This window comes from Phodopus roborovskii, unplaced genomic scaffold, assembly GCF_943737965.1.
Source record: "Phodopus roborovskii unplaced genomic scaffold, PHOROB, whole genome shotgun sequence".
In the NCBI taxonomy this organism is placed as follows: Eukaryota; Metazoa; Chordata; class Mammalia; order Rodentia; family Cricetidae; genus Phodopus; species Phodopus roborovskii.
This window is the reverse complement of record NW_026125281.1, coordinates 41372984-41395022: the sequence shown is the minus strand read 5'-3', so window position 1 is coordinate 41395022 and position 22039 is coordinate 41372984. Positions and strand designations below refer to the sequence as shown.

At 45.5% G+C, this 22039-nt stretch overlaps 1 protein-coding gene across 4 annotated transcripts in view; it reads right to left on the bottom strand.

Moving 5' to 3' along the window:
* Window positions 1–22039, bottom strand: part of Yap1 (Yes1 associated transcriptional regulator) — a 79493-nt gene that overhangs the window by 5413 nt on the left and 52041 nt on the right. Inside the window, exons 5-7 of one of the 4 annotated variants that reach the window (XM_051199161.1) lie at window positions 14954–15147; window positions 12770–12817; window positions 1975–2105 (exon numbers count right to left, since the gene is read on the bottom strand). In XM_051199161.1, the coding sequence (XP_051055118.1) occupies window positions 1975–2105; window positions 12770–12817; window positions 14954–15147 (373 nt within the window). The remainder of the gene's footprint in view (window positions 1–1974; window positions 2106–12769; window positions 12818–14953; window positions 15148–22039) is intronic. The other 3 variants (XM_051199170.1, XM_051199179.1, XM_051199186.1) reach the window with 3 other exon arrangements.

Here is a 22039-nt window from a genome sequence, read left to right as displayed (position 1 = left end):
GCAAGCAACACACAAGACATCAAGAGTCTTTTAAAGAAAGAAAACTGTCATCCACGTGCATTTTGGAATCTGGGTACCTATTCTGGGACCTCAGCCTTTAGGAGCCCGAAATGAGGACGTAAGGCTGGAGACAGTCTGGGTTGTAGGCGCAGCTTTGCTGACACACAAAAGATTGACAGCACAGGGACTGAGCAGCCTGAGGAAACACGGGAAGATCTGCACTGACCTCACAGGCATGTCTGGGCGTCCACAGACCTTGCCAAAGGTCTGAAGACTATCTGTCAGGAAGGTGCGTAGCCCAGCCCTTCCCCTGCTTGATCTTATCCTCAGGGAAACCTTCACCAAAAAAACAGGACTTTTCTCCTGCTTCAGTTTAGCAGCACAGGCTTGCGTCAGTGCACGCGACTTCATATCAGAATTTAAATTCTGAATCTCTCTGTGCATGTTTTCAGACAGGTTGTCCTGGAACGTGTACTCAGCAACTGAACTCAACTCCTATGTCAGCCTCCCAAGTGCTGGGATACATCACTCCATTGCCTTTGAAAACAAACCCACCTGCCAGGCCAACTCCACAATTTGTCCCCACCCACCCAGCCAGACAGGGTTTCTCTGCAGCTTTAGAGGCTGTCTTAGACTTCACTTTGTACCTGCGTGTTGGTGGGCAGGGGGAGCTTTGTGAGTTCAAGTCTAGCCTGGTATACAGAGTTAGTTCCAGGACAGTCTCTAAAGCTATACAGAGAAACCCTGTCTCAAAAAACCAAAAAAGAACTCCCTTTGTAGACCAAGCTGGCCTCAAATTCAAAGGCACGTGCCACCACAATCTGGCTGAATTTATTTTCTTTTGACAAGATCTCACTATGCAGCCCTGTGTGTTCTCAAACTCACAGGAATCATCCCCATGCTTCTGCTGAAGTGAGGGTGTGCCAGACAAAAATCTACTCCAAGACCTCCAGGATGATGAAAAATTCAATTGCTCAAAATATTTTAATACGACAAAAGTACTTTTCATTAAAATGAAAACTTTTTTCCAATTTAACTTGTCCGAATTTAAAAGTTTCCCTAAGTCTTTTCGTTTTGTTCTTTTTGTTTGTTTGCTTCTTTGAGACAGGGTTTCTCTGTGTGGGCCTGGCTGTCCTGGAACTAGCTCTGTAGATCAGGTTGACCTCAAACTCAGAGATCCTCCTGCCTCTGCTGGGATTAAAAGCATGCACCACCACTGCCAGGCTCCCTAACCAATTTTACAAGTGTATTGCAAGCTGGGCATGATGGCTCATCTTGTAATCTTATCATGTTGGAGGGTGAGGTAGACTATCACTGATGCGGAAGAAAAAAGAAAGGAGCAGAAAAACAAAAAGGGAAAAATTTGTTGCTTAAAAGCATTATGGTCTAGCCCACAAAGTAATCTAATTTCTTTTAAAAAGCAAAATTAAAACAGCAGGGTAGGTTTTAAATATTAACTATACATGGTTTTCAAATAAAAAAAATACAGTTCTCAACAAAACAGTTTGTACAAACCCACTCCAAGTCCAGACCCTAAGTACCGTGGATTCGTTATGGGGCTCCTGTAAGCTGTGCAGTTTAAAATAATGCCAAAGTTTCTATTTTATCTCCTAATATGAGAGCCACGTGGAAAGTTCCAGCTGGGATGACCACTCCTTTCACAGGAAGGCATTCACATGCTTCTGCAAGCCTGCCATTTTAAGCAATGTTAGCATAGAATGTAGGCAGAAGCAAGCATGCTGGGCTTTGACCCAGATCCCTTCCACAAGCCTGAACAGTGCGCCTTCTCGTCCCAGGTGCGGCCCCGTTAACCCCCAGCTTTGCCTGCACTTGGCATTGGTGGAGAAGGTGACAGCTATGGGTTGTGGCTCACACAGACGTTCAAAACAGACAGACAGACACAGACACAGACACACAGGGCAGAACAAAGCCACCAGTGAGAACCCCCAGGTGCCAGCTACCGTTCCCACTAACCTGTTGAGAAAGGGGTCTGAACTATTGGTTGTCATTGTTCTCAGTTCCTGAGACATCCCGGGAGAAGACACGGCATTCTGAGTTCCTCCGTCCTGCTCCAGTGTGGGCAGCTGGCTTCGGAGAGCTAATTCCTTAAACAACAATGCATCGAGAATCAGTCTGCTGATTAACGGAGATGAAGCGCTACATAAGAGGGGAGATATAAACAGTGAAGGGGTCTAACATGCTAACATTTCCCCTACAGCTGACGTTTCCTAATTAGAATAACCAGATTCTTCTACACACTCCAAACGATTGGAAAGAAACTAAGCTGCAGACATGTCAGTTTGCCTAGTTGTACCAACTCCCAAACATGCATAATTAACATTAATGTTTCACTCTTCTTTATTCAAAAAGACCCCCAAACCCTTCCTGGCCTGAGACAATTATTCTTAGAGTTTGCCATTACTTACCAGTTCTCAATGGTTTGGGCCAGCAGTAAGAACAGAACAGAAAGAGCATTTGGTGATTTGTTGCCAGACACCAACCCTCCCCGCTGCCCAGCACGGTTTACACCCTGCCATCAAGCCTCCCTGACTTGGACTTCCCCCACAGAGCTGGGCAGAGCTGTGTCCTCTCCTGTGGGAGACATGTTTTCAGGGCTCCAACAGTACTCAGTAGAACCCTACCTGACCGGGAGATGCTTCAGAGTGTCCGGGCCAGGGCCTCTCTCCGATGCCTTCACTACTCTGCCCTGTTAACGGTGGCTGTGTATCCTATGCAACCACCAACCCCGCCCAACACGGGCTCCCCTCTGCCCACCTCTTAACTGACTTGCAATAATGGCCTTCTCTGAAAATCACAAAGCATACTGCCAGGACTCTGCAGTTGCTGTTAAGACACACCCTTCCCTTCAGCTCCTCCCACCCACCCCATCACTGTCCACCCAGGCCCAGAGAACCCTTTCTCTCCACAGCCACTTCCAGAATTTGTCCTCTCTGTAAACCCACCTTTAAAAAAAATCCAGATTTATTTACGCCCTCTGGCCATTTCCTTGTTTAAACTAGAGCGCCATAACTAGAGGCACCTGAGGATTCAGGTTTTGGAACTTGTATGGAGATGTGGGAGGGAAAGATCACCTTAAATTTTTGGTAAATTTGAATGTAAATTTTACATTTTCTTAATTATGAAGGACAGTATCCCTTGTAGTTCTGATTTTTGTCAGTATTTCCGTAACTCAGATTATTTCCACATTACTGATTACACATTATTGATTCAAATCTTAATGTACCATCTATATTCATTATTATAGAGCTCTAGGTCTTTTTATATATTATGAAAAGCTGTGTAATAAATTCCGATTGCTGATAAGCATTATTAATAAAACTTTCATTCCTTAGCCACCAGGGAAACGCAGATCAAAACTAGTTCAAGGCTGGGCAGTGGTGGCACACGCCTTTAATCCCAGCACTCGGGAGGCAGAGGCAGTCAGATCTCTGTGAGTTCAAGGCCAGCCTGGTCTACAGAGCTACTTCTAGGACAGTCTCCAAAAGCTGCACAGAAGCCCTGTCTTGAAAAACTAAAAAGAAAAAAACAGAACCCACAATCTGTTCAAATGACTACCAAGAAAAAAAACAAACGCTGAGGTAAGAAAGGAACCCTTAAATGCAGCTGGAGGGGGTGTATATTAGTGCAGCACAATGGAAATCAGCATAGGCACTAAAAACACAAGGAGACCGGAACAGCTGTGTCCCCCTGGACAAACAGAGGGAATGTGATTCCCAGAGACACTTGCACGGCTATGTTTATGCCGCATTACTTACAACAGCAGAGGCAGAAGTAACCCAGATGTGTAGATAAAGAAAACGCCATACACATGCACAATGACTTTATTCAGCCACGAAGGAAACACACGGAAGTGAAGGTCAATATATAGTAAAACAAGCCAGATGAGAGAGAGAGAGGGAGGGAGGGAGGAAAGGAGGGAGGGAGGTATCATACGGTTTCTCCCATTGAAAAATCTCAGTTAAAAAAAATGCACACCTGTATACAAAAAGGCATGGAAATGAAAGACAGGTTATTTGGCAGAGGTGACCAATGGAGAAAAAGACTTCTCTCTCTCTCTGTGTGTGTGTGTCTGTCTGTCTTCCTTATGCAGTATCTGCATATTCTCCAGTGGGTCAAGCATGTGTCCACTCTTTTCCCATTTCAACAAGGACCAAGGCCACCAGCCCCGTCTTAGGTGCTTCTTTCTGCCCTTCCCGAAGGCCAGCCTGCTTCCTTGGCAGTTCCAGTAATGACCCCCCACCCCTAGTTCTGTCCAACAGACTACCCTGAAAAGTGAGGCGTGGCACCTCTAATGGTGGTACGTTCTGCAGTTTCTCAAAATGTTTCCCAGGTGTGGCTCTAGATAAGACATGTCTTTCTTCCTGTTGTTCAGGGCTCATGGAAGGCAACACTTCTTCCATACAATTCCAATGATGATCCCATCTACATTTTCAGATTGGATTTTATAGGCCACGTTGTTAAAACCCTGAACACACAGCAAGCTCAAGATCATTCTGTATTTATCCCATGTTCTGCAAGGACAGAGTGAATAGGTTGTTTTATTGAATAACAATAGTAACACTGAATAATCTGTATTTCTGTGAAATGAAGACGCCCAGGGCTCTCTGATGAGCTGAGCGGGCAAGCTAGGCAGCACCCCAGATTCATTTTATCGGAGACATGCAGTGATATATTATTTATGATTTATTAAGGCTTGCCTGAGGGTACAGAAAACAAATTTATCGGAGACATGCAGTGATATATTATTTATGATTTATTAAGGCTTGCCTGAGGGTACAGAAAACAAAGCTAGCCACAAGCCATAGAGCCAGGCAGTGGTGGCACACACCTTTAATCCCAGGACTCAAGAGACAAGCAGATGCATCTCTGTGAGTTCCAGGCCACACTGAGCTACGCGAAACTGATCCTGTCCTAAAGAAACAGCTCTCACAAAGGCGGTGTGAGTACTTGGGATCACAAGCTTTAATCTCAGGGTTTGAGATGTGTACAAGGAAGAGGTAGCAGTCTGAGGGTTGGTGAGGAGACGCATTCTCCAGCCACACTGAGGAGGGGACAGGGTGAGGAGGGACAACCCTTTCAGCAGAGGTAGAGGAGAGCTAGTGACCAGTTGCTTTGCTTCTTTGACCTTCAGCTTGTTACAGAGACGTATTTCTGTCTGCCTTAGGCTTTGAATTTCTTTCAATAAACAGCAGCATTCCATAGCTGACAAACGGTTGACAGAAATAACTGTACTATGTTTGTGGTGGCATACACCTTGAATCCCAGCATTCAGGAGGCAGAGCTAAGTAGATCTCTGAAGATCCAGGCCAGCCGAGTCCACAAGAGTGGACAGCCAGGGCTACACAGAGAAACCCTGTCTCAGAAAACGTTAAAAACCAAATCAAAGCTAATCACCCTTATGATTTTATTGCTTTGAATTCTGTTGCTTTTCTGGTTTGTGGGACACGATTACTTCCCCTTCATTTAACAACTTAGTCTCTCCATCAGCCGATGCTGTAGACCCAAGGAACTCAACCTTCAGAAGAGTACCTGAGCCATAATCCAAAACTTAGCTAAAGTGAGCTTAAGAGGATCGATGAAAACAGGTACTGTGGGTGATGGGGTTGGCATTAGTTTGGCAAGAAACCAGAACCGAAGACATCGGCAGCACTCATACACGGATTACTGTCACCGTACACTTCCAGACCAGAACTGATTAGCCCCTAAGTAGTTCTGACACTGACCCACACACTGCGGGCCCATGCCTTCTAACTGTGCACGCAGTTCTGTTAAGTGCTGCTACCAACACCAATCAGCTGTTTCCTCCTCCTGCTGCTGCTCTCCTCTCCCATACTCAGCAAACACAGGACTGCATTTCTGCCATGCCCAGTTAGTACTTAAATCACACTTTGTATGAATGGACCCATATGGTATGTACTTTTTCATTTGGTGGACACACACACGCACACACCAACCCAGACATAAGCCAAGCGAGGTGGTGGTGCACACTTATAATTTCAGTTCCTAGAAGGCTGAGGCAGAAGGATTTTAAGTTCTAAATCCAGCCTGGGCTACAAGAATCCTGTCTCAAAATAAAAACTAGTATAAACCCCCACCTCCATTTTGGACTATTACTACTGTGCTCATCTTCAATTTTTAAAAGATGGTACTGTTTTTAATATGGAGCCACATACTACAGAAACCAGGATGGGAAATACAAGTCCATCTTGGGAAACAACAAACTGTTCCTTATGAACCACCATGGAAAACACCCTCAGACTAGGCTAGGACCACTGACTTTACTAACAGTGCAGTGCCAACTAACTCTAAACACTGTCCCAGATTAGTTGAGATTTACAGGCTCGCTGGGAAAAGCTACTGCATGTTTGAATTATTACAGAAGAAAATGCACTAAAAATACTTACTTGACTTAGAAGAAGTCAAATACTCTAGAAGAACTATGTGACCTTTGATACAGAGCAAAAGCCTGACTAGGCTCTGGCCAAATTTCTGACTTGCTTAGTTCCCCATTTCTGAAAGACTTCCACAAACTTTTCCAACTACCTTTGGGAAAAGAGAAGTTTAACAAACTCATATTTTTAGCTCAGCAGTCTAATTTTAGGCACTGTGTTCAAGATGAACTAATCCCCGAGCTCCTCAGAGATAGGAGCAACTTGCAACATCCAACGCTTCAGTGAAATCACTCTTGTAGACGATCCAATTATCCAGGCTTAAGCTAAAACAGCTCCACCACACTGACCCAGCTGAAGAATAATGGGTGTTTTCACTAACAAGTGTTTGTTTCTGTGCTGAGGACTAACTGGGGAAAGGCAAACACACTCCACCACTAAAGCTGCATTGCATCCCCAGCCAACATGCGTTTCATTGGACAGCTTACAAGGGCTCTTTCCTCTCCTTCAACATCTGACTAGGTAGAGCAGCGAGTAGGGTACATGCCCCAACTTCCGCTCATGTGCTGAGCGCGGCCTCAAGTCTTCTCCAAAACGCTTTGACGGCATGCAGAACGCTTTCTGTTAACACGTGTGTCATTTGCCTCAGTAATTAGGAAAGGCACGTGACCATGCAGAAGCCTGCACAGGTGACTCTAGGAGGCAGGGAAGTTGCTGTTTTTAGGCTCAATGAATTCTGGAGCTGTGCGGCTATTTTGTCCAGAATACACAAAAGAAGACAGATCATGGGCAAAGTGACTCCTGCACCCTACCCCATCATTTCTGTGGGAAATATTTACACCGACTGATCACTTCTCTAGCTTTTGACAATTTCTTGAAGCCATCAACAATGTCAACTTATTGAACCCAATGATGAATCATATATACTGCACATGAAAATACTAAGATAGCCATCTGTGGTGGGAGCAGCCAAGTCAACTTTACTGTCTTAAAACAACTGTTCTTTGGCAGTACTGAGCTATGCTGCTTTTGGATTCCACTTGGGCAAACTGACAGTCATCTGCTTATGAAGGGACAAGTCTGTGAACTGGAAGTCTAAAGAATAATTCCCCCAATACATCTTCTAATTAATAGTATGCCTTGGAGATAGGAGTCTGGATCAATTCTAAAACGGCAGAAGCAGCCATTTATTTTCATTGCTCATGATAGAAGTCTTAGCCAGGTGTGGTGGCGCATGTTTGTGACTCATGTTCAAGGCCAGCCTGGTCTACACGTTAAGTTCCAGGCCAACCCCATCTCAAAAAAACAAAAAACAGACAGGGGTCTTGTCAGCCTCATTTTCCAACTCATCCTTAAGTCACAGAATTCTCTATTACTTCTAAAATAAAACAGTAAGTTGGGCCAGGGAATGCAGCCTCGTGGTACAGCTTTTGGCTATCACGTACAAGGTCTTGGGTCCAATCCCCAGGCCCACGAAGCAAGAGAAGAGGGGTTTTGCCTCCTAGTACCGAAGACTGAACCCTGGGAGTCATGCACGACAGGCAATTCACTCTACCAATGAACTGTGGCCCCAACTCCTTAACCCTGATGGGGTCTGTTTTGAACCTGAGATTCTCCTAGCACCTCAGTAGCCAAGGCTGCGTGGTCTCCAGCAGATTTAGCTTACATCACGTTTATTCATTAGGGTTAGGGACTGAATTTAGGTCAAGATATGATAGGCAAGTGCCCTGCCAGGGGACGACCTTCCAGCCCCCTTTCTTAAAGTCTGTGCCATCTACCAAATTATTTTTTAAACCCAAAACACTCTGACTGACATACGTATGACGCATGCTTGGGACCATCGTGAGGCCAGTACACGCCTCAGCTCTGGCAGGCAAATGACAGTCAACTGCAGTGCAGTGCTTGGGACCACACTCAGATTCAAAACTGTGTCTGACCATCGGTCTTTTGTAACTTGGGGCTCAAAGCAAAAAAGGAAAAACAGAAAGCACTCTATGGCTTCACTCCCTTAGGAGATTTTAGTTAATAAAAACGAACAAAGTAAACTATTAATGGTGTGTGGGAGGTGATTCTGGCTAATCTTCAACACCCTTGTCTCACCATGTAGCCCTGGAAGGCTTGGGACTCATTATGTAGACCAGGCTGGCCTTGAATTTGCAATAATCTGCTTGTCTCTACTTTCTACAAGCATGAGCATATACCTCTAAGCTCAGTTTCCCCTTCCATTTTTACATGAAATTTAACATTCCCACCAAAAAAAAAAAAAAAAAAAAAAAACATTGAGAAACCAGTCAAATAAATCTAGGATTTATGAAAAAGTAGGATGTTTAAGAGAAGAGAGATAATGTTGGAAAAAGTGTTAAAAGGATTTGTCTGCTAACTTGAAAGACAGTTTCGGGTTGGGGAAAAGCCAAATTCTTTGCTATTACTAAACTCACAGGGAAGAAATGTCTTTGGCAATTGTTTTCACATGTTTCCGACAGTGGGGAGACTCTGCTGCGTATAAGAACTTGGGGCAGCTGAGCCTTTTTCTACCAAGTGTTCAAGTGTTAGTGTAGCTAGCCAGTGTCTCCAGCACCAGTACTCACAGTAAGAGCTTCCAAGGCAACAAGAGGAACTGTAATTCAGTCACAAAAACTGACAAGGTCATTTCTATGAATACTGAGATTAACTTTTGACCACTGATTGCTGAGGTAAGACAATTTTATATGATTGTCTTATTTCTGGTGATTTCAACTATTCCGATGAGTGAGACTTGGCCTTAGAGGAAACAGCTTTAACTGGTAGGAGAGAAGGGGAACAGAGCAAGGGTCTTCCTGATGAAGAAACACTGAGCAAATGCAGAGACTGCTGACCATACACCATGAGCCCGGGAGCCCGGCAGGGGGAGGACTCCAGACGACCAGAGCCACATTTTCAGCAGGGAGGGAGGGCAGAGTGTACCCAGAAGATGGCATTCCTCACAGTGTGTCTCCCTCAAGACCTTGTGACACAGCCAGAGTGTCACGGGGGAGGGCTCTGCAATTATGAAGCAGCGCCGCCGTGTGAGACCTGCAAGAGCATGTGGCTGTGCATCTCACACGCAAAGCAGAGACAGAGGCTACTGAGCACCGTTTCTTTTGGATCGGGGAAACGAAAACTTAGCCTCTATTTAAGGACAATTTCCCTGAATCCTGTACACACACTGTAATAAATTATAATGACAAGTCCCATATTTAATCACTGAAGATCTAAAAATGCCTTGAAAGTCTTCTTTCAATATGATTCACACTACATGCCTTGAGGGTTTTCATTAACCCACAGGGTCAGAAGTACAAACGCCACAGAATCAATACAGACATGATTAACCTCGTCAAAAGTACTACAAAGTTTTGATTTCAGTCATTTATTAAAAATGCTCACAGTGGTGGTACACACTTGTAATTCCATACACAGAAGACAGAATCCTGAAGATTTTCTAGGAGTTCAAGGCCAGCCTGGTCAAAACAGGAAGTTCTAAGACAGCCAGACCTACATAGTAAATACCCTCTTTCTGGAGTGTAGTGCCTGCTCTGTGTGTGGTGTGTGTGTGTGTGTGTGTGTGTGTGTACACGCGCGCATGCGTGTGTGAGATCAACTATGAAGGAAGGAGCCACATCTACTTTTCTTTGTTCACAGAGATAGATGACTTCTGTATAAAGTCAAGCAAAGTAGTGAGGGCCAAGTGTGAAGTCTGGAGCTTTCCTTTGCCATGTCCTCATAGACTGGCTCTCTTGTACCTCTCCTGGGAAGCCACCTCCATTAAGATCTTCCCTGCCAGGTGTGGCACACCTTAACCTCAGCTCGTGGGAGGCAGAGGCAGAGAGATCTCTGGAGGCCCTGTCTACAGAGTTCTAGGACAGCCAGGGCGATAGGGAAACCCTGGAAAAACAAAACAAGCACCCTCAAATCCAAAGCAAAATCTTGCTTGGTGCCATTGCATTGTTTGGCAAGCCGGGGACTCTGAAACAGAGGACAGAGGAAGGGCCCCAAGCCCTCAGAAGCCATACCGCTTCCCACCAGTCTCATCCCAAAGGCAGGCTACACTGAGAATTTCTTTTCTCCAACAAGAGTCAGGGCAAACAGAAACTCCTCCTACAAAGCAGACCAAAGTCCAGAAACGTTACCCCAGCCCTTACTCTTCACGGAAAGGGGTTTCTAAGCCCCACTGAAGGGTATGAGACCCCACTCCAGAAGCGTCGTGACCCGAGGCCAGCTGGACCGGAACCGTCGGGTCTGCTGCCTTTCCTCTAGAGGTTTCCCAGCACTGGGTCTTACATTCTTTTTACTGCTCACTGAACTGCAGTATCAAACTCCTTTCCCTGGATCTTTGGGCTATCGTTTCTGAAGGCCCTCTGGTCACACAGAACACCGGCTAAATAAACAGGCTGTGCTTCCCTCATTAGACAAGTAACAGCTACATCCCTTATGATAATCTCTTTCCTCTATGTTGTCTTAAGGTCATGGAGAAAATATGTAGGAAAAAAGAGAAACCCCCCAATCCCACACACTCTACCACTGTGGTCAAATACACCAACTGACAGCTTCACAACCATCAGTATGCTGGCAACTAATAAAACATATGTAAGCAAACAACTGCTTGTTTTCAGAAAGGGTCTTAGTAAGTCCAGGCTGGTCTCAAACTCGATATGTAGCCAAGGTAGGCCCTGTCTTCACCTCCTAAGTACAGGGACCATAGATCTATACAATCATGCCCACAGAAAACTTTATTTTAAATCTTTAGCATGTGGAGTGGCATTTTCAAAAATCATCTCTCCAGTATTTTAAATCTCAGTCAGACAAATTTGAAGCACCAGCTCCAGTGTTAACACCTTAAGGTTTTGTCGGGCATACCCCACCTTCTGAGTGTATGTGGACACTGAGCTCTGCCCCTAGCACTGATTTCCCAGAGTTTCAGCATCTATTTCTGACTTACAGGACTTCGTATGATCTGGATGCCAATCTTAGGAGTTAACCCTGGCCCTTGGGAGTCGCTGACAGAGGCCACTGCTTCAGAGAATCACAGGAGACAAAGCTGTCTTCAGTTTGTAAGATCTAGCACTATGCTGTGTCAAGCCAGATGCGGCTGCTCTACTCTGCTGGTTTTTTCACTCCCTTACTTGGGTTCTGGTTAAATGAAGGCATTTATGAGATAAAGAGAACAGAGTCCAGGTCGGGTGTGGTGGTGAACATCTTTTCTCTGAGTTCAAGGCCAGTCTGACTCAAAATTTGAAAAAAAAGAAAGTTTATTTTCTTACAAAGTCACTTGGTCTCTAAGGATGGTATCTGATCTGACATAAAAAAGACTCCCCCAGCAGAGTATCATTCTGGTAGTCCCTGCCTCTACAGCCAATTCCCTGTGCTTGGGGCCCAGAGGAGCTCCAAAGATCCTAAGGTTTGGCTGTGGGTCAGACAGCAATCCTAGCACTGCAGAGGCTGAGGCAGGACAGCCTGAAAACCCTGAAGTCAGCCCAAGTTAGAATCCAATGATTCCCTGAAAGGAAGAGGTGAGGAGGGGCGGGGCAGGGAACAGAGGAAGGGAGCATGCTCCATGGCTGCTTCTGCTCAAGAGGCACACGCACCCTCTAGCTCCTAATTACTTTGAGTATTATAGAGCAGAAACACATAGGATCCACTTCGGTTTCTGGAATGCAGCACCTGTCAGGTATAGAGCAGCCATGTTTCTGTGACCAGTGTGCCCAGGAGCTCATCACGGAGAAAGAGAGAGGCCTGGAACACCAACTGGGCAGAGTTTGATTTCCCAAGCCTTGACATTTACAATGCCCTCCCCTTAGAAGGGCCACTGAGAACAACTTTTATTCATTGTGATTCCCCAAATCGGCCTGCAAATATATGAACTAACTGCTGTCCCTGCTATAGCTCAATTTACTGATGCTTCTAGGAAAATGAAAAAAAAAAAAAAGACAAAAAATTACTTTAAGCTGCTCAAACAAAAATACACTTTTAGAGGCTGGCAGAATGATTACTGAGACACACTGTGTGTGAACTAGGAAGTCCTGACACTCTCAAAACCACACACACGTACCCTGACACACTCACTCACATGCACCCTGACACACACACACACCCTGACACACACACACACACACACACACACACACACACACACACACACACACACACGAGAAAGACCAGCATGGGTAGACAGTCCTCTGTCCTCAGTCCCTTGGAAAAGCAATGCTAAGTGTTCTGGGAGAAAGATGACTCACACATATCCACTCTGGCTTATCTCCAGTGAGGACAGGGCCAGGAACAAGGTGTCTCTCTTTCCTAGTTTAGTTATCTTTTCCCCAATGCTAAAACATCATATAAGAGCCTACCTGACATTTTGGAGCATTTGCTGTGCTGGGATTGATATTCCGTATTGCCTAAGAGTGAAAAATAAGACGGATAAAAATTACTTTAAGCCACATGGGTTGGCTGTGTAGGCTGACTTATAAACTGTATTGAGAAATCTCACCATAGCACAAAATTCCCAAGCTACCCAAGAAACAGCGGGCTAAGAACAGGAGCCAGTGAATCACCACGGAAAAGACTGCCCCTCACAGTCTAGCAGCACTGAGGACAGACAGCAAGACTTGATGTCAAGACAAAGGCAAATTTAGTAACAGTCAGGTAGGCTCTTTGCTTCTGTGTTAGATGAAGCGGGAAGAAATGACTTTCAGTGTTCCAGTGATGAAACACAGCTGTGGATGGAAGAAGCTCACAAGAAGCCAGAGGTCTTAGGATGCCCTCACAAAACAGTCCATTAGCGTCAGAACAGAGGAGACCATCCCTTCACAAGAGGCAATAGTAGGTAGCAGAGAAAAGAAGCAGGTCACCTCTAAAGAAGGGAGCCATTCTGTCCAGGACCCACCACCCGAGAACAGTTCGAAAAATTCTTTAGAATAATAATACGAGTAGCAGAATTGGTCCACCAAGAAAACCAGGCTAATCGATTAACACACAAAAAGTGACAACGGTACATTTCTTGACTTTAAAAATGAAGGAAAAAAGTGAGAAGACATTGGCATTATAAATCTCATTATGAAAGTTTCTTGACTTTTGGTAGCCCACATGCATGTGAAATTGAGACTTGCATTTACTTTGACCCATTAGTATCTGGTCACAAAAGAATAAAGACAGCAAACTAGGCTTCATTTTTTGTTTCTTCTAATAGCCACACACCGAAATCCTTGCTATGCTCTCTTGTTCTCAGTCTTTTATAGAACTAGAAAACACCTTTCTCTCACAGGCGGGGAGAGGGGAGCCCCTCATTAGGACGCATCTTTTATAGATGGGTTTTCAAGTACATTCCCCCCATCATCCAATGGCACAAGCTGTGCAAACCATACCTGGATCATGGGGACACACTATAAGTGAGCACCAACAGTTTTAGGATGACTCTGCCTGGGATTCCACTGCTCAACTTAATGTACAGAAATGTAATATAAAACTGATTTTAAATATGCACAGTAGCTATGATTTGGGAAAGGCAACTGGAAAGAACAGAAACTATTTTATGTTTGTAAATATCCTGGGGACAGGGGCCGAGGATAAACAAGAAACTTGGTTATTTTATAAGCAGAAGAAAACTAGAGAATCTGGGCAAAGGAGATTTTATTTCCAAGTGCTCTCCTTTTGTACACTCTTGACTGCTGTGCTGTTACTGTCTATTCAAGGGTTTCGTATACAAACTTTAAAATGATGTACTGCTTAACCAAAGACCAATTCCCCACTATCAACGCTATCTTAAATACTTGAAAAAAGATAAAACAAAATAAAACAAAATGGTTGGGTGGGGCTCAGGACTTGGGGAACCCAGAGACTCAGACATGCTAGGCAAATGCTCTTTCACTGGACTACACCTCAGTCCCAATGTGTTTTAATAAAATTTCTTCTCACTCAGCCTGAAGACCAACAGTGTGTCGTGAAAGGGAAGGGTCTCAAGATCCCCGCTGCCAGATCCTCCTGCCCCTCAGCATGAAGACACACACCAAAGACACGTGGCATCTAAACTTGGGGTAGTTGTATTCTGTCTGAAATTCTTTGCTTTACCAATACTGAAACACTCAACACACTGGTATACTCTCTACAGAGAATTCATTTAAGGTAGATGTTTTCTCCGGAGACGGTGCGGAGTTCATCTACTTGTGAAGCTCTCGGAACCACAGGTCAGCCTGTGAGAAGCATCTCGACTTCCTTTGATTTCTGTTCAACTGCAGTGACTATGGCCCAAACACATACTTTTTTGTTTGCTTTGAGACAGGGTCTCATGAAGCTCAGGCTGGCTTTCAAATTACTATGTAGCTGAGGCTGGTCTTGAACTCCTGATCTTTTTGCATGGTCCTTCCAAGTGCTAGGTGAGAGGCTTGCGCCACCACTCTGGCTAACACAGCTGTTCATGATGTATGACCAAGAGTTACAAGGAAGTGGAAAAGGCCAGGCGGAGCTGGCCTCCCCAGCACTCCCGTGACCAAAGCTCTGTGTGAGCATGCAAAGACAAAGAGCAAGCCAACTCTAACCTGTGGCCTCACCTGCCGCAGCAACTCTTGCTGTTTCAACCGCAGTCTCTCCTTCTCCATCTGCAGCTGCTGCAGTTGCATCTGCTGCTGCTGGCTGGAGTTGCCGCCACCCAGGACGCCTCCCTGTGGGCTCTGGGGAGCCAAGGGTGGCGGCTGCTTCACTGGAGCACTCTGTGTGATTCTCTGGTTCATGGCTGAAATGAAGCAGAGATGTGTTCTGAGAAACTAACAAAGGATACTTAGGTATGCAAGAGCACACACGGTCTGCTGACATCCTCAGATGCCACAGCACGCGTGGGACGGCCTTGACTCACGCTGCCTTCACAACTTATGGAAGCCCTAAGGCAAACGGAACCTGCATACAAAGCACATGCCAAAGTGGCAGACAAAGGTATCTGCCACACGGAGAGCAGGATGGAAAGGCACACAGCTGTAATCCCATCACTCCTGTTGTGAGACAGGAGGCAGAGGCAGGAGGATCTCTAGGAATCTCCCAGTGGGTTGGGAGAACACAGGGAGAGACTGTCTCAAAAATGAGATGGAAAGAGAATCGATGACAAGAAGCTGACCCCTGGCTTCATACAGAACAGCACGTGTGGGCATGCACCACAAACATTAGAAAACAAAGGACAGAAACTTAATCAACAGCCCAAAGACCACGTTGTGAAGAGAACTCAACCAACAACCCTTGACGACTAACGCGTCTGCACAAAGCAAACGTGCAGGGACCCAGCGTGTCCCTTCCAAGGAGCCTGGGAGCAAGTGGGTCTCATGACCGTAACTTGGGCATACCGCCAGAAAAGCCTTTTTTTTTTTTTTGGTTATTGAACCCATATAATCCATTTGGACTGGTTTATGGACCAGTAGAAGTCTTTTTATTTGTTTACATACTTATCTCTGTGTGTGCCACTGTGGACCTGTGGAGATTGGAAGACAACTTGCAAAAGTCTGTTCTCTCTTCCACGATGTGGCTCCCAGGGATCAAACTCAGCTCACCAGGCTCAACGGCAATGCCTTTACCAGCCAAGCCTCTTGCCTTAGCCATCTTTTACCAATCTTATAGCATCTCTTCAAGAGTATAACAAGAAACCCTTCTCAACAACAGGGCCAGGATGCCTGATGCTTTGCAAGCACATTAAAAAGACAGCAAAACGTAAATCACTCGAGCTACTAGCCTCAAGGCAAGCTCCTTGCGTGTCTCACTCTCCTCCTTGAGCAAACCACACCTTCCCACTGTCCAGTTAGAAACCTTCCTGGGTTGTGGGGCTAGCTGAAAGGGCATTAACTGAAAGGCCCAGGGTTCAATCCCTGTGGTAGTTAAGTGTCACCTGTCAAGTCCATGGGTCTTGGAATAACCTAGAAGACATGCCCTTGGGGCTATCTGTGAGGCCGCTTCCACACAGGCTCAGCTAAACAAGGGAGGAACTAAAACATGGGTGGCTTCAACTCAGAAGCTGGGCACTCAGACTGAAGGGGGGGGGAAGGCTTGTAGGAGAGAAGCAGCCTCACACCCCTGTAGCCACCCTCTCCAGCAGCATCCCGACCATGATGAACGGAGCCAGGGAACCCTTCCTTCAGGTACTAGTCAAAGCCGCAAGAAAAGTAATCTAACATCACAGAACACAACAAAATCAACAGACAAGCCCGAAGAACAGCTGAATAAATCATCCACCAAGGGAGACACTCTAGCTATTAGGATAAAGCATGAAACATGAGCCCAACCTTCTCTCCCTCAACTACCTACGTCTTCTAAGACGTCAGCAGAATGTCGATACAGAACCGAGAACACTGGAAATAGGAAAACCAGATCACTGTCTCACAGGGCCAACTTTCAGGATGACCTGAGCCATGTCAGACTGCACAATGTGATGGGAGATGTCGCTCATGGCTTATCAATTTATCTCTGTTTCCTTTCCTTGTCCCTACACTGCCACCCCACCCCTTCTTTAGTTTTTCAGTCACACTGACTTGGTTTAGATAGATTTACTTCTGCAGAGGAGTAAGTTAGTAAACTTACCTGCACACCCTGCTTGCTGCATACCTGTATTTTGGAACGAAACCCTTCACCGCTGTTTGCCATAGATACCTTCTATCGGGATTTCTATAAGCCATCAACTATCTAGGAGCATATTTCTAGGTCCCCAAGTACACACTTTAGATCTTTAAAATAATTTCCATAATCATGCAGGGAAACAAAAATAATACAGTGAGCCCCCCCCCCAAAGTTATCAACTGACAGAAAATCTTGTACCTCCGTGTTCCCTATTTTCAGACAAACGCTGTATACACAGGGCTCCTCAGTCAGTTCTCTCCTTCTGCCTTATTTTTTAGGCAAGGTCTGTTTTAGCCAAGGTTGCTAGTGCTGTGAGAAACATCATGACCAAAAGCAGCTTTGGGGAGGAAAGGGTTACTCTTTCACGGCAGTGTTCATCATCAAAGGGAAGTCAGGATAGGAAATCCAACAGGACAGGAACCAGGAGGCAGAAGCTAGAGGCCATTCAGGGATGCTGCTTACCTAGCCTGCTTGCTGATAAGCCCAGGCCCACCAGCCTATGGATGGCACCACCCTCAACAGGCTGAGCTCTCCCTTGTCAATCACTAAATAAGAAAATGCTCTACATCCTTTCATACAACCACATCCTCCCTTCATGGGTATTAATCTGAAGTTCTTAATTTTGCCATGTATTGTGATCATCTGTAATTTTGTTTGTGCAGGTTAAGAGCAATGTCTGATCCACACCCTGATGAGCTGGCTCCAGAGCGCCTCAAGGCAGACAATGAGCCCGCGTATTACACCCAGTGGGTGTCCTGACAATGCTCACAGTACCATTTTGGCTGGTGGAAGCCTCTGAATTGTGTCCTTGTGCTGTGACAGGGGACCTGAGCAGCCTTTACCACACATATTTCAGCCACATCCTCAGTGCTAAAAGGCAAGGAGAACCTTCTCCCACAGTCTTGCAAAATCCTCCAATTTCATTCACCTGAGGGTGACAGGTAATATGTCTTTACTTTCCTGTGTCCACCCCCCATCCCCCCATTGTTGTGGAGGGCAATCCTAGGGCCTCATGGATGCTGTGCAAGCACCCTTACCACCCAGCACAAACTACAGCTCTGGTCCCATCACTTGTATGCAAACCATGCTCATGTGTTTTTCTACATGATATTCTACAGTTACCGTTGCTTATCTGACCTCATCACCATGTAGCCCAGGCTGGCCTCAAACTCCCAACCCTCTTGTGTCTAATGTCCAAGTGCTGGGCCTGCTTGTGATTTAAGGTAGATGACTTCTTCCAGCTTATTTTCTCTCCATGGGTTCATAGGTTTCACTTAATAATTTTTACCACCTACACTGGGTCTTTGTTACTCCCCTTTCCGGATTTCCTACTCTGCAGTGTTTACCACTGTCACACAAAGGACAACCTTCATGCGTAAAGAGCTAGCATTAAATAATAATAATATTACAGAGCAGGTTGTATTTTAAAAGATACCTTCCAATTTCTGGGTTTTAATTTAAACTGAACTGTTTAAAAAAAAAAAAAAAAAAAAAAAAAAAAAAAAAACAGGCTGTGCCACTTTTTAAAAGCGTTAGTTTTACCTTGTGTGTGTGAACCCATGTTTTGCCGGCATGCATGGTCTGTGCACCATGTGTGCCGGTGCCCTCAGACGAGGTTGTTGGACTCCCCTGAACTGGAATTACAGACTGCGAGTCACCTTATGGATGCTGGAAACCAAACCTAGGTCCTCTGCAAGAGCAACAAGCGCTCTGAGCCGTGAATCATCTCTGTAGGCCCCATGGCATGCTTCTGATTTCTTGGCGTTTTAACCTGCAGTAGCCAACCCTAAGTGTGGGCCAGCTATCCGCTTTCACCACAGCACTTTCTTCCCTGTTCTGACCACTTTCCGTCTGTGGCATCCCAGGACACTGCCCCCGTCCTGTGGGATGAGTTCTCAGCACCTCCCAGATGTCCTCTTGGCTATACTGTGCTTACTAGTTATCTCCTGAGCAAACAGCTCCAAGCACAACCAGCTACTTCCTTAGAGCCTTGTTGATCTCACACAACAAAGCCACATTAGACATAAAATTGTTTTAAGAATAAACAGGAAGCCTGGAGAGATGACCTCAGCAGTTAAGAGCAAGAGCATGTGATTTCTATTTCAGCACCCACTATGGTGACTTACAGCCACTTGTAACTAAAGTTCCAGGGGCTTTCCTAGCACTTCTTTCCTCCTGCACACACATCTACAGCCAGGCATATACATATAAACATAAAACAGGCACTTTTTAAATGGACATTTGTTGGGAAATATCATTCTGTAATGTTTCTCTTATTGGTTAATGAATAAAGCACTGTTGGCCAATAGGAAAGCAAGAGAGGCGGGACTACGAGGGGAGAGGAAGTAGTAGGGAGGAGTCAAGATGTAGAGACTGGAGAGAACAGAGGTCCGGGCCCTCTCTCTGGTAAGATGAGACCGCGTGGAAATTCTTAGATTAACAGAAATGGGCTAATATTTAAGACAGAGCTAGCCAATAAGAAACTAATAACTGGCCAACAGCATTATATCTAATATAGTGTCTCTGTGTTATTTGGGGCTGGGACCAGGGCAGCAGGAAAAACATACTCATAACAGACATTTAAAAAGAATTCTCAATGATTACAGAGTAAGTGTTTTCCTGGGGAATGGATAAGAAGCTAACAGTGTCTGAGAGTAAAGATCTGCCGAGCACCAATAACCTTACTTAAGAAAATTATCAGTCACTAACACAGACACATAGACAGGTGTATATCACACCTCCCACATCTACCCTCAACCTTTAGAACTTAGGGAACCCCGACTACAGATGGGTACACCGAATCAATGGTTCAGTTCCATGAGTGCTTCGTAAAACCCACACCCCTTTCTTCAGAGTGGTCTCGAACACTGGCTCCTTCACACATAGGCCCCCTCCTGTCTTCCCACTCGATCATGCTGTTCGCTGTCTCCAGATTTTTCTGATTCCAGAGATGCCCATGTTTATGTTTCCTACAGCACTGGAAGGCACAAGAGTGGGAGGTGGAGGTACGCTGGAGGGCCCTTCCTGGCTGTGAGCATGGTACCAGCGCTCAGAGAACAGGCAGCACATGTGCATATCTCATGAACACAACTGTGGCAGGAGCTAAACACAAGCTAAGGACTGGTCCGACAAGCTCCACATGCAGTGACCACGTCAAAAAGCCAGGCCTTGCACAGGGAGGCAACTGGAGGTGAAAGTGCTTTGCCACTAAGCCTGATGACCCGAGTTTGATCTCTGAAACCCAAGGTAGAGAGAAGCAACTCATGCAAGTTCTCCTAATTTCTACTACGTGTGCCATGAGACATGCATGCATACATGGAAAATTATAATCTAAAAAATTATTCTGAAGAGCTGAGGCCAAGAGCAAATACCCACTGGGAAGGAAAGAAATGTGTTTAACTGTAATTAATTAAAAGAGTACACGTGGCCGGAGAGAAAGCACACAGGATGAGAGCACGGGATGCTCTTCCAGAAGACCAGAAGACCAGTCAGACAATGCCTTACAAACATCTGAAATTCCAGTTCCAACATCAGTGCCCTATTCCAGCCTCCACAGATACCAGACACACACAAAACACATATCAACACAATGGACTTTAAAATTTAAGCGAACAGTGTTAAGAAAATGACCTTTAATTTGAGACGTCCTGGCATGTGCCACCACTGCCTGGCCCTGGTAAGCATTTCATCCATTAAAAACCAGGGAACTACTGTTTTCGACATTAAGTAAATTACTTCTAAAATATAACTGGTGAAAAACTGTGCTGAGGACAGTGTGTCGTGCACGAAGGCAGGAGGGTCACCACCGCCTGAAGGTAAGCCGGAGTTGCACAGTGAGTGACAGGCCATCCTGCGTTACAGAATGTACCCTGCCTCAAATAAAACAATACTACCAAGGCCAGGAAAACAACAAATTGATCAATAACAAACCTGCATGGAAAATAGCTTCTAGAACAACATTGGAGGCAGAGTCTACACTGCAATAGCAACCTTCACAGCTGATGCCGCAGGCAAGCTAAAACTGGACTGGTGAGTCCAGATGTGTTCAAAGATACAGAAGAGGAAGAGACAGGCCATCAAAGGACCAGGAAGAAGCAGTCTACACACACTTACACTGACTTAGACAGACCCACTATATCAAACAGACATGCAGAGTGGACAGCCTGGTCGTGTTCCTGATTGCAGTGGGATTGTTTTGAGTTTCTCTCCGTTAGTCTGGTGTTGGCTGTTGGCTTCCTGTATGTTGCCTTTATTATGTTTAGGTATGTTCCTGGTATCCACGCTCTCTCCAAGACCATTATCATGAAGGGATGCACACACACCCTTTGAGACAGGTCCTCAGTTTGTAGGGCTGGCTGTCCTGGAACACACCCTGTAGACTAAGCTGGCCTCAAACTCAGATCTACCTGCCCCTAACCCCAAGTGCTAGGATTTAAGACCGATCACAGCCAGACAACGATTCCCATCTTTAACTGATTAAAATATCACAAGAAATTCTATCAATCTATTTTTCCCTTTTAACCTTCAAAAGACTATGGTCGGCATGTGGTTCATCATCTGCCTCCCCCCCACACACACACACACACTGTCCCAACAACACAACTTGGACGCAACAAAAAAAGAGAATAAAGTCAGCAGAGTCAGGTACACAGTGTATCCTATAATCCTTGTACTGGGGACTGAGGCAGAGAATAAGGCCTTCTATTAAAAAATGAAATAAGCCGGTGGGAGTGGTGCATGTCTTTAGTCCCAGGACTTGGGACACAGGCGGATCTCTATGGGTTTGAGGGCAGCCTGGATACAAAGAGAGTTCCAGGACAGCCAGGGCGATTACACAGAGAAACCTGTCAAGAGACACAGAAAAGATAGAGCTCACTCTGCACTCTGGGTAAGGGCATGGGCTGCTAAGTGAGGGATGGAGGGGATATGCATCCTAACTGGGTTCAGCTTTCTTCGTCCCCACCTGCTTGTTTCTCCAGAACAGGGAAACGATGGCACTCTCAGAGAGAAGGGCACCACACTTCACATTCACA